Source organism: Alligator mississippiensis, chromosome 3 (assembly GCF_030867095.1).
Source record: "Alligator mississippiensis isolate rAllMis1 chromosome 3, rAllMis1, whole genome shotgun sequence".
Classification (NCBI taxonomy): domain Eukaryota; kingdom Metazoa; phylum Chordata; order Crocodylia; family Alligatoridae; genus Alligator; species Alligator mississippiensis.
The window spans coordinates 227,221,183-227,232,813 of NC_081826.1; the positions used below are offsets into that span (position 1 = coordinate 227,221,183).

At 47.4% G+C, this 11,631-nt stretch overlaps 1 protein-coding gene across 2 annotated transcripts; it reads right to left on the minus strand.

Moving 5' to 3' along the window:
- Positions 1-342: 342 nt before the first annotated feature.
- SRP19 (signal recognition particle 19) lies at positions 343-11,170 on the minus strand. Of its 2 annotated transcripts, none has more exons than XM_059724938.1 (5): positions 11,124-11,170; positions 7,020-7,095; positions 5,463-5,534; positions 3,738-3,849; positions 343-993 (listed from the first exon to the last, which is right to left on the minus strand). In XM_059724938.1, exons 1-5 carry the CDS (start codon positions 11,156-11,158, stop codon positions 860-862), a joined length of 429 nt encoding a protein of 142 aa, XP_059580921.1. In that variant the 5' UTR covers positions 11,159-11,170; the 3' UTR covers positions 343-859. The 2 variants fall into 2 exon arrangements, with proteins under 2 accessions (XP_059580921.1, XP_059580920.1); XM_059724937.1 differs by lacking the exon at positions 11,124-11,170 and adding an exon at positions 11,008-11,117.
- Between the last annotated feature and the right edge of the window lie 461 nt (positions 11,171-11,631).

The following is an 11,631-nucleotide window of genomic DNA, read 5'->3' on the forward strand; positions in this document are numbered from 1 at the left end:
TCCAGATTGGCCAAGTGTTCTATATGAATGACTGACCTTTCCCTTCATCAGCGAGTTACATGGCTCTGCAAAATATGACAAAATATTTGTGTTTTACAAAGTTAGCAGTTAGTACTCCCAAAATTTGGGTTTGATTTATTATAAAAGAAGACTATTTTTAGTGGAGAAAGAATGCTGAATTCTGTATACACCTAACAGTCTATCAGCTATTTCACAGAATGCAGATAACAGCCACAAGCTTTTAAAAGGAGTAAAAAAAAAAAAAAGTTTTTGTGATCATCTTAAGGAATAATGCTACTGTAACCACAGAGTTTTTTTGTAAAAGCAAATAGAATTTGAGAATTACTTTTGCCATTTTATTAAATTTAACATTTGTGAAAGATAGATGTACAACGTAATGATTACTCCATTCATCATAAATTTTCCAACTATAGTGACATACAACCTCCAGAATTGAGACAGTTCTCTTTATCAGAAGAGTAAATGTTGTACTAAGGCAGTTGACTTTAAGAAAAAAAACTGGATATTTTAAAAGCAGCATACAGCTTCATATTTCTTCACCCCTCTCCTGCCTCCTCTTCAGTTTGTCTTGGTTCTCTTTAATTTCTAGGACTGAAGGTACTTTACTTTGGAGTTTGAGGGGTTGTCTGTGAATACATATGGATCTACTGTTACACAACGTGAAGTACAGTTACATGCATTCCAGTTCAATAAAAAAAAAAAAAAAACAACTCTGTACAGCTTCACCAATTCTCATTTCTTCTCTGCATCATTGACTTCAGAGTCACAACTGTTAACATGTCCATCCAAATTAGGCATAATTATGTTTATACAAAGTACATATAAGCCAGTCACAGGCTCATTTCTTCTTCTTCCCTTTGCCTTTCTTGCCTCCCTCTCCTTGCTGGAGACTTTGGTCACTCCCTCCCATTTTTTGTGTCCTTGTTTTCAGTTTGGGAATCGTTTCTGCTGCATACAGCATTACTGACTTACCTAGAGAGAGGGGAGAAAGATCAACATTACACAATATATGCTCTCTACATTAGTTATAACGATCACTTTAAAAATCAGCATAGTTAATGTCAGGGCTGTGTCAAAATGCATATGAAGTCCAAGACTCTGCTTCTTTTCCCTGTGCTGGGGAGACCAGTAAAAGGGTATTCTGTGGTTGGTATGCGGCATTTTTTGGATTGGAACATTACTAGAAAATCATTAGCACCAAGAAATTCAGAAGAAATCTAGTCATAACCATCTGGAGTCTACTTAAGAAGTTGTACTATAATCCAAATGAAGATCTAGCTTGCACAGCCACTGGAAGGTGAAATGCCCTGACATTTTCCTACATCAGTTACCAGCACACAGGAGAGGCTAAAGTCTCCAAGAGACTGTTTCATTCTTCACTCAATATAAGCATTCTCTATCCTTATAAATATAGATGGCTGGACCTGAACAGAGAACCAGAACTTGCTGTAGTCACCTTCCTGGGAGCCAACACTGTGTCCCAATTACTTGCACCTACCAGCAGATTCCATGGTTTTCTTCCTCTCAACCCAGGGCTACAATGAACCCACCAACAAAATTCTACTTTTTAATACTGACTCTCCCACTTTAAGTTGTTTTACCCCCATCCCTTTCCAAGCAGATAAAACAATGCAATGCTGCTGCTATATTACTTTAATTAGCAAGGCTTCTTTAGCAATGCCATTCAGAGTTTTTTTGTTGTTTTTTTTGAGGGGGGGAGGGGGATGTTAGTATTTTCAATGAGCATTAAGTACAAAATTGGCTTGTATGCTAATGAATGGCATAGCAACTGATAAACTGATTGAAATGTAACTAAAGTATGGCAACACAAGCCAAAAGGGAAAAATCATAGTTTTGAAGAAAAACAGTTCTTCTGGCTTAAGGAGTACACTGTTTTAGGGGGTGTTGGGAATAGTGGTCACCCCAAAGACCTAAACTTTACTTCACAATTATGAAACTGAGAAAAGGAGAAATAATAATAATATAGCACTGTCACGGCAGGGTCCTCCAGGAGGGCCGTGATCTCCTTAAGGCCCCCTCTCCATGCCAAGTCGGCCCAAGGGCACCCTCAGATTCTCGCCCGCCACGTCTTTGATGTTTAGGTAAAAGTTGGGAGGCTGCCTCGCGTCTCCTAGGCACGGTTAGCTGGGACCTCCATCCCCCGTGTTCTCCCAGACCCACCAGGGGTCTCCCTGTACACTGGGTGCGTTCCAGGCACCCTAGCCTTATGGGCTACGCGTTGCTCCTACCAGCCCCTAATACCACGCCCCAAGCCTCGCAGATGTAATAGACGTTGGTGTGTCAACACACCCACTTCCCGGGCTCTCTCCAATATACAGACCCTCACTGGGACTCTCGTCGAGCCCCCATTCGGAGCCCCCTTGTAATGTTGCCCCTTTCTGGGGCCTTTGCAATAGCGCCCCCCACCGCCTGGGGCCCGCTACACCTGCGCTGGGCTTCTTGGTAATGTCCCGACTCTCAGGCCCACTGCGCTGCTCTCCCCTTCTCTCAGGGCACACCGCGTTGCTACCCCCTCTCACCGGGGCAACTGCAGCACTCTACCCTGCTCCGGGGTTTGCCGCAGCACTAGCCGTTCTCCAGAAGCTCACCGCGCCCGCACTGGGCCTCCTAATAATGTTGCCCCCTCTCTAGGGCTTGCTGCGCCTGTCCTGGGCTTCCTAATACCACCGCCCCCCTTCCTGGGGCTCGTCGTGCCCGCACTGGGGCGTCTCAAAGCTGCCCCTCTCTGGGGCTGGGGTCTACGTACCCTGCACACAACCTGGGGTCTCTGTTCCCTGCCCGCAACCCCCTGGTTGTGCTTCTCGCCGCTAGTTGCGCCTTCACTGGCTCTCAAGCTGCGCCTTCACTGGCGCTGCGCCTTCACTGGCACCAGGGTCCCCATACCACTGGGGTTCCCCCTTAAAATACTGTGCCCTCACTCAGGCGCTGGGGCCCCCATACCTCTGGGGTCCCTATGAGGACACTGCGCCCTCCTCAGGCACTGGGGCCCCCACACTCCCGTGGGGTCCCTATGAGGCCTCCTCCAACCCCTACAGCCTCACCCAAACCTCTGGTATAATAACAGAGCCAAACATAACCTCAAGCCTCCTGGCTATAACTTAAACACACGCCCTCTGGCTGTAACAACTTAACTCCAAGCCGCCCAGCTAAACCATGGTGCTCCAACCTCTATGAGCTGCCATCCTCCACCCAGCTAGAGCGGTTCCTGTGATGCTCGCATACTAGCTCCAGGAGCTCCTGCCCCTCTGGCTGCTGGCAGGGAACTGCCAGCCTGGCCTCAGCCCTGGGCTTTATAAGGGCCCGGCCCTGCCCCCTACAGGCAGCTCACTCCCCTTAGTTGCTCCGGCAACCCTCAGCTCGGCTCGTTATGTCATGCCAGGGCTCTCTCTTTTCCTGGCAGTTTCTCCCCTCTAGGAGCAGGCACTGAGGTGCCCTGCGACAAGCACCCTGCAACCAATTCATATATGCTGATTTGCTCAGTCTGTTTGGCTACAAATTTATTTTGGCTTATACTAGCTAAGCATTTTAATGTCTAGATTTACAGTAAATAATGACAAAGTACTCCATATGTATTTTAATAAATTGGTCATAAGTGTAGGGAAAATTGATCCAGCCTATTTTAAATAGATAGTTGTCCAATGGTGACTAGTTACTTGAAAGTCCCCACAACACCCAACCCCAAGAAGTCTACTCACGTGATGGAAACTGAGGTAAACATGGGTTGCCATCCTCCTGTTTGAGCTGAACTCTTACTCGGCCTCTAAACTGGGCATCACGGTTCCATTCTCTGGGGTACATCTTATTTTTCTAGCATATAAAAACAAATGGTTTCAAATATAGATTTGAAGATAAAAGAAAGTAATTCAGCAGGAAGGGCAGTAAAAGCATACAAGCTTAAGTTAGAACATTAATGTTTCCATAAATGAGTGAACATCTACACCTACTAGGGGTCACAGCAGTGTAGAGCAGGGGTTGATAACCTTTTACTAACACAAACTGCTGCTTGTGACTGGGTAGTGTTAGGGGTCATTAACCCCCCTGGGCCACTTCAGCTCCATAGATGGGGAGTAGACACTGAAGTGAAGAAAAGCAGCTCTCCTGGAGGAGCTGGCAGAGCAGCGGAGATAATCATGCTATTAGCAAAATATGAACTGGATCAAATGGATGGAAACTAGTCTTTCCTTAGTAAAATGCAGATCAGACCAAATCTTCGTGGGCTGGACCCAATCCTATCTGTAGGCCCTATCCAGCCTGTGGGCTATAGTTTGCCAACCCTTGATGCTGACGTATGGGTTTTCATAACCCATTAGTAACTGCCAGCAACTTGTGGAGACCAAGTCAGGAAAGTAGATACTATAAAATAGAGGTACTTGAAAGTAAGAAATTGCCCAGTCTTTTTCCCACCAAAACTTCATATTCAGCTCATCAGAAATACTTCAGAACAAGACGACAAACCATTGTAAAGTTTGATGAATTTCCATTAAAAAAACAAACATACATTCTGGGGAAAAACAAAAATACTGCACTATTTTCACTACAACATAGGTTGATTTTTCAATTTAAATTTTTTCTGAAGTTTAAGGCATTAATAATTTTGTAATAAAATGAAAGTAAAGACAAAAGACATTTAATTGATCTGAAATCAAACTATTTTGGAATTGCCAACAAACCAGAAAAATCAATTATTCATAGAAGCTCCATCTTAAAATTATTACACCAAGCAATATGGCGGCAAGCATGGAGTTCCCGAGGAGCTCCTTTATGCGTATTTAAGACGCTGGTTCGGCATTCGCAAATATTTGAAACTGTGAATGCCAAACCCGCAGATAGCAAGAGTTTCCTGTATTTTCTAGGATCCAGATATGCTCTGATGGTAGAGATAGAGAAGTCACCACTACTGTTCACAGCTTGTTCCAGTGGTTGATCCCCCTCACTGTTTATAAAGACAAAACAGAACAAAAGACTGTCCCTTATTTCTAACCTGAAACTGTCTGAATTCACTTCTAGCCATTTGTTCTTACTATGGCCTTCTGACACTGAAAAGCCTAGAATACTCTGTATAGTCTCCCTGTGAAGGTAATTACAAACCCTAATCAAGTCATTGCTTTTCTGATAAACTAAACTAAACTAAAGTTCTTTAAGGCTCTCAATATACATTTTTCTATCATCTAAAGTTATTTTTATGGTTCCTTCCTGCAGTCTCTCCAATACTGTAACATCCATATAAAAGTGATAAGTTCACTTAAGCAGACAAGGTTCTTTGGGTAAATGTGATAACCAACAACCCTGAAATTCACTTGCACAGAATTATGTTTGTTTATGTGACTTTCCTAAGGAGGTTTTCTTCAGTTTTTAAATACAGCTATCATGAAAACAGTCTTTATGGAGACTAACTAAAAAGCCCAAAACGTTTACATTACCTCTACAAGTACATTGAGTCCCACTGCTGCACACACATCTTGGATTTCTGTAGGTGTGGGATTTTCAACGGCCTATTAAAGAAAATTTTAAATTACTACCTTTTTTAAGTTCATCTACAGCAGAGAAACAGGTCTAGACATTCTATAGGGGGAAAAGGAAGGAAAGAAGGATGCTTCACAGAAAAATCTGTTGGCTCCTTCTCTATTTATGCAAGTCATTTAAGAATCCAAACATATTCCAGGAAACATATGCATCAGAAAGCAACAGAGAACTGGAAAACGTAGGTTCAGATCCCAGCTGAGAGAGAGACTTAACAGATAAATATAAGGGAAGTGTGCAGAACTTGTACTATAAGGAATTTTTAAAGGTGTGACATACAGCAAACCCCTCCACCATCCAACAGTGCTCTGCACACTGCTCCCAGCCCCCAAGGGAGAAGGAGAGCAGCTGGCTGCCTGACAGCCCTGTTCCGATTGTCACCAACTACCACAGATGGGGCAGCCACAGTCTAAGCAGAACCCCCCAACTCAGCCCTGGCTACCTGGGAAAGCCTGCACACAGCTCTGTCCCATAGTAGCAAATCCACCCCTGTCAACTCTTGCCACCCCCAAACATCTTGCAAGCAGTCCCAGGCCCAGACTGCCTGCTTGCCTATGTAAGCAGCCTGGAACCAGGGAACTGCTACATGTTCTTTCAAGTTTTAGACAAGTGAGGAGCGCTCCCCAGTTCAGGGCTGCCAGCATGCCCTTTAAAGTCCTGGGGGCACAGGGAGCCATGGAGCAACTCCAAACCATGCCTTTGTCACACTCCGGCCAGTATGGTGGACCATAGCACTATATTTTCTGTAGTGGTACAAAAAGATATCTAGAACAGGCCTGAGAAGCACCTTTTCAATTAGTAAAATCCATGACTTTCCTACCAGGTCTTATCTTCACTGAAAAAATTATCTAGAAGTTGGTAGCAAGAATCTACAAGTTTTATAATTTGCTAAATGTTAATCCATTGCATTTCTGAATATGCTATGTGATGTACAATATCAATGATCCAATCATGTAGGCTATCTAACCCTAAAATATTTCGGGACACATGCAGGCAAGGTGACAAGAACAAGTAAGTTACAAAAGTTTACTCAACATGTTCTATTTTCAGTTGCCCCTGGTAACCCCACGGAGGGAATGTAAAGGCAAACCAAGAGGCCAAAGACTCCATATCCAGATTAGTAAAGTCATTAAATTACAAGCAAGTTATTAAAAACAGCCCAGGTTAGCATTACTGCAAGGGCAGGCAAATAATTCTGTGCCACATTAGTCTATTTTTTGAACTTTTCCAGGCTGTAATCAGTTTCTCCCTGTAGAGGTATGAGCTTAGCTCACACAAGAATAAGAGGTGTCATTCTGAAACCAAATTCAAATAAACTACAGTCTGAAGTCATCTAGCATCTTTGTCTTTTTTTTTGACGAACAATAAAGTAGATTGCTAGTTTTTGCAGTTTTCTACCCACCCCCCTCCAACCAAGTGACACAAAACTTAGTTTTCTCGTGACATCCGCTAAATACTTTGTCTATGGGTATCCTTCTTCCTTCAGCTATTGTCTTCTTGTTGTTTAAATACGCTGGGTAAATGCAGATGAATCTAAAAGAGAAAACATCTTAAGTTTTACATAAATCCTTCAAACTGGAAAATACTGATTAATGGAATACCATATTGATATTGCATAGGAATTGCAATATCAAGTCAGGTCAATGGCTTATCTAATTTAGTACACACTCTGAGCCAACTGAGAAACCGAGCTATGCGCAATTATAAAACACCATAGGGTTAACAAAAATTCTGAATCGTGAGGTTTTATACCCTATAAAATTTTCCTTCAATTTAATAGCTGGTTGCACATATATCATTAAATCCTATTGCTCAATCCTACTGCTTTAATAGCATCAATAGGTACTATTCCAAAAGTTAATAATGAAAAACATTCTCTTGGAAGTTTTAATAATTTGTGATCTTCTATTTAATACCCCAAATTCTTAAATTACTGAACCCCCCCCCAGCTTCTAAGTAACCAGCATCCTGTACACTGATTATATTAAGGATAGCCAACACTTCCCATTTTAAGACATTTTCAGTTATTTACTGAATAACTCTGCTGTGCCTCCTCCCCTATTCTTATCCTTTGCATTAGAGATACAGTTCATATCGTATCTGCACCAATAAAAAGAAAATTGACAGGCCATCGCTGTTTTTTGGCTGATGCGGGTGATAATGTTACTAATAAATGCTGCCTGCATGTGCGCAGCTGCAGCATGCATGCAGCCAAGAGTGCATCCCAACAGCTTGGAGAGCAGCATTTGGCCAATACATCTGTGGGGTGGAGGCGGGTGGGGGGGGAAGATCGAGGCCCCTGCAGTAGGAGAGTGAGCAGGACTGAGGCAGGGACTGCACAGCCAGGGCGGGGCACAGGGTGGAACCATGGCTTGTCCAGGGAGCGGGAGGCATCTGCTACTATGTACACCCTGGGGGAGGCATGGGGGCGTGTGCCCCCTGGATCTGTGTGGGGTGAGGGGAGGTGCCCATTACACGCTCAGGGCAGGGGCTGTGCTGGGCTCTTCCTGGAGGGGAGGGCCTGGGCCCAGCCTGCACGTGGGATGGACGGGGTGGGGCAGGCTACAGTGGTGCTGGGAGGGGTGGTTACAGGGAATTTTGGGGTGGCTGTAGCCCACTCTGTAGCAACCCCTCCCAGTGCTACCACCACCCATCCCACCTATCCTGAACGGAGCCTGGGCCCAGCCCCCACCACTGGGAAGAATCTGGTGCAGCCCTGGCCCTGAGCAAGCAGCCTGCCCTCACCATACACACAGATCTGGGGGTCACATACCCTCCCATGCCTGCCCTGGGGGTGTGCACAGCAGCAGGAGCTGCCCCACCTCCCTGTGCCCCCACACCCGGACAAGCCACAGAACTGTCCCATGACCTGCATCACCCCGCTCAGGCAGTACCTGCCCCTCTCGCTATCTCACCACAGGGGCCTCGGACTGCCCCCCTGCCCCCGACTTACCAGCTGGACGTTTCTCTCCAAGCTACCAGGCTGCATATCAGCAAACAGACTGGTATTGGCAGATATGGCTTGTTAATAAGCAGCCATCAGTATCAGCCCAAAAAAATCTTTATCGGTGCACCCCTGCTTTGCATTTCAATTATTTTTTTTTCTTTTCTGCTCCCTGCAAGTCCATTCATAGCATCTCATGATGTAGGCTGCAATTTATGAAAACTTATGCCTTTCTGAAGGAGTTAGTCTTTAAGGTGCTCCCCTATAGACTAATGCTTGACTTTAGACTAACTGGGCAAACTACCTCTCTCTAATGACTTAACTGCTAAATTAACTTCTCCATGTCAGGAATCTTGCTTCAAGATGATTTTGGCCAACATAGCTCAGCTTTCTCTTAGAGGAAGATCTGAGGAAAAGTGCTTTGGCACACCTTCACAAAGTCTCTCTGACAACTTGTTGGACAGGGGTGGGCAAAATGCGGCCCACAGGCCAGACGTGGCCCACCAGGCCACTCTATCTGGCCCGTGGGGCCCCTAAAAAAATTTAGAAAATTAATATAGCTGCCCCTGGCTGCCTGTCATGTGGCCCTTGACAGCTTGCCAACTCTCAGTAAGCAGCCCTCTGCCTGAATTAATTGCCCGCCCCTGCTGTAGGACATTTCTCCACTGTCCCCTGCTAAGCCCAGGAGCACTGCTCTAAAACAAGGGTGGCCAACCTGTGGCATTAGTGCCACAAGTGGTATAGGCAGCCTGAATACGGTATCCCACACCATACTGGTGAACAAGTTAAGAGGCTGTGACTTGGATGACTACACAGTCCGGTGGGTGGCGAATTGGCTAGAGGGTCGTACCCAGAGCACCATAGTGGATGGGTCAGTATCGACCTGGAAGGGTGTGGACGGTGGGGTCCCGCAGGGCTCGGTCCTAGGACCGATACTCTTCAATGTCTTCATCAGCGACTTGGACGAGGGAGTGAAGTGTACTCTGTCCAAGTTTGCAGATGACACAAAACCGTGGGGAGGAGTGGACACACCGGAGGGCAGGGAACAACTACAAGCAGACCTGGACAGGTTGGACATATGGGCAGAAAACAACAGAATGCAATTCAACAAGGAGAAATGCAAAGTGCTGCACCTAGGGAGGAAAAATGTCCAGCATGCCTACTGCCTAGGAAGTGACCTGCTTGGTGGCATGGAAGCGGAAAGGGATCTTGGAGTCCTAGTGGACTCCAAGATGAACATGAGTTGTCAGTATGATGAAGCCATCAGAAAAGCCAATGGCACTTTATCGTGCATCAGCAGATGCATGACGAACAGATCCAAGGAGGTGATACTTCCCCTCTATCGGGCGCTGGTCAGACCGCAGTTGGAATACTGCATGCAAATTTGGGTGCCACACTTCAACAGGGATGTGGATAACCTGGAGAGGGTCCGGAGAAGGGCCACTCATACGGTTAAGGGCTTGCAGGCCAAGCCCTATGAGAGACTGGGGCACCTGGACCTCTTCAGCCTCCGCAAGAGAAGGTTGAGAGGCGACCTTGTGGCTGCCTATAAGTTCATCACAGGGGCACAGAAGGGAATTGGTGAGGTTTTACTCATCAAGGCACCCCTGGGGGTTACAAGAACCAACGGCCACAAGCTAGCAGAGAGCCGATTTAGATTGGACATTAGGAAGAACTTCTTCACAGTTCGAGTGGCCAAGGTCTGGAACGGGATCCCAAGGGAGGTGGTGCTCTCCCCTACCCTGGGGGTCTTCAAGAGGAGGTTAGATAGGCATCTAGCTGGGGTCATCTAGACCCAGCACTCTTTCCTGCTTATGCAGGGGATTGGACTTGATGATCTATTGAGGTCCCTTCCGACCCTAACATCTATGAACCTGTGAATCTACGAATGGCACCAGCATCAAGGAGATGGCAGGAAATAGCAGCTGATAGTGCAGGAAGCAGAAAGAAGAACATCAAATCAGGCAGGGAGGAAGCAGAGGGTAGGAAGCAGAAAGAGAAACAGATGAGGCACAGAGATCAGAGGAAAGGGATCGGAGTGGTACCCAGGGAGTGCACCTACAAGGTTGGCCCCTCCTGCTTTCTAGCATGCCCCACCTTTGCTCTTACTCCTGCAAATGAAGCAAAGGACACCCTTAAAGCACTCTCAGATGTGACAGAGGCTGGACCAACCTGCCTGCAGCATCCCTACGTTCTGGTGCAAAGACTTGAAACTTAACCAGGGGTTCACCTTTGTTTTAGGGCAGTGCTCCTGCTGTCCTGGGGCAAATCCCCCCCCCAGATCGGGCCAGATAATAAAGCCCACCTGCAATACAGCTAGCATAGCACACAACCGAATCCTCCCTGACCTTCCTCAAACCCTGTCAACACCGCCCAGCACCACGTCTTCCCTCACGTGCCCAGAAACGGGGGAGGCGGCGGGCGTGTACGCGGGCGTGTACGCGCGCGCACACGCACCCCCACCCCCACCCCCACCCACCCCGGCCCGGCCCGGCCCGTACCGCTCCTTGTCGGCCGCCGAGGCTTCGGCGCAGGCCATGGCAGGTCGGCAGCGGCGTCTTCGCCGCTGCTGACTCGCTCTAAACCCGGACCGGCCCCGCTCAGACGGAAGTCCCACCCTCGACCCCACGCCCGGAGCGCCACCGTCATCATCCTATTGGGCCGCGGTGCAGTCCAGCGGGGAAGACCTCGTTCCGCTGCCGCTCTCGCGAGAGGCTGGGACAATCGCTTCCGGCCCGCGCGCGTCACTGCCGCTAGACACGAGGCCGCAAAAGTCGCGCTGCGGGGGGGCTGCCATGGAGCGGGAACGCCCCCCACGGACCGTACCACCTTTCCACGGGGAGGGGGGGCAGGAGAGAAGCGATAACACAAACTCGAGCTGAGCCTGTAGCTCTGCCTGGGCGGCTGTCCCGAGGAAAGAAACCAGGGCAGCAAAGGCCGTTTCAGGTTGTGCAGGGAAAGGGGGAGAAGGGAAAAAAAAGCCCGGTGCCTGCCTGCAGGAGGCACTGCTGGGCCTGGGCTGAATGGGAGCGGGGAGCGAGGGGCTGAAGAGCTGCAGTTTCCCTTCAGCCGAGGGGACGACTAGTATCAAAACAGCGACACCTTCAGGAAAGGCCTCGTATTAA

Excerpts from the sequence above, each read along its gene's own strand:
- SRP19 (XM_059724937.1), bottom strand. The coding sequence starts at position 11,045 with ATGGCCTGCGCCGAAGCCTCGGCGGCCGACAAGGAGCG. Across the intron at positions 7,096-11,007 it reads TCGGCGGCCGACAAGGAGCG|ATTCATCTGCATTTACCCAG; the intron begins GTACGGGCCGGG and ends TTTCTCTTTTAG. Across the intron at positions 5,535-7,019 it reads GAAGGATACCCATAGACAAA|GCCGTTGAAAATCCCACACC; the intron begins GTATTTAGCGGA and ends TTTCTTTAATAG.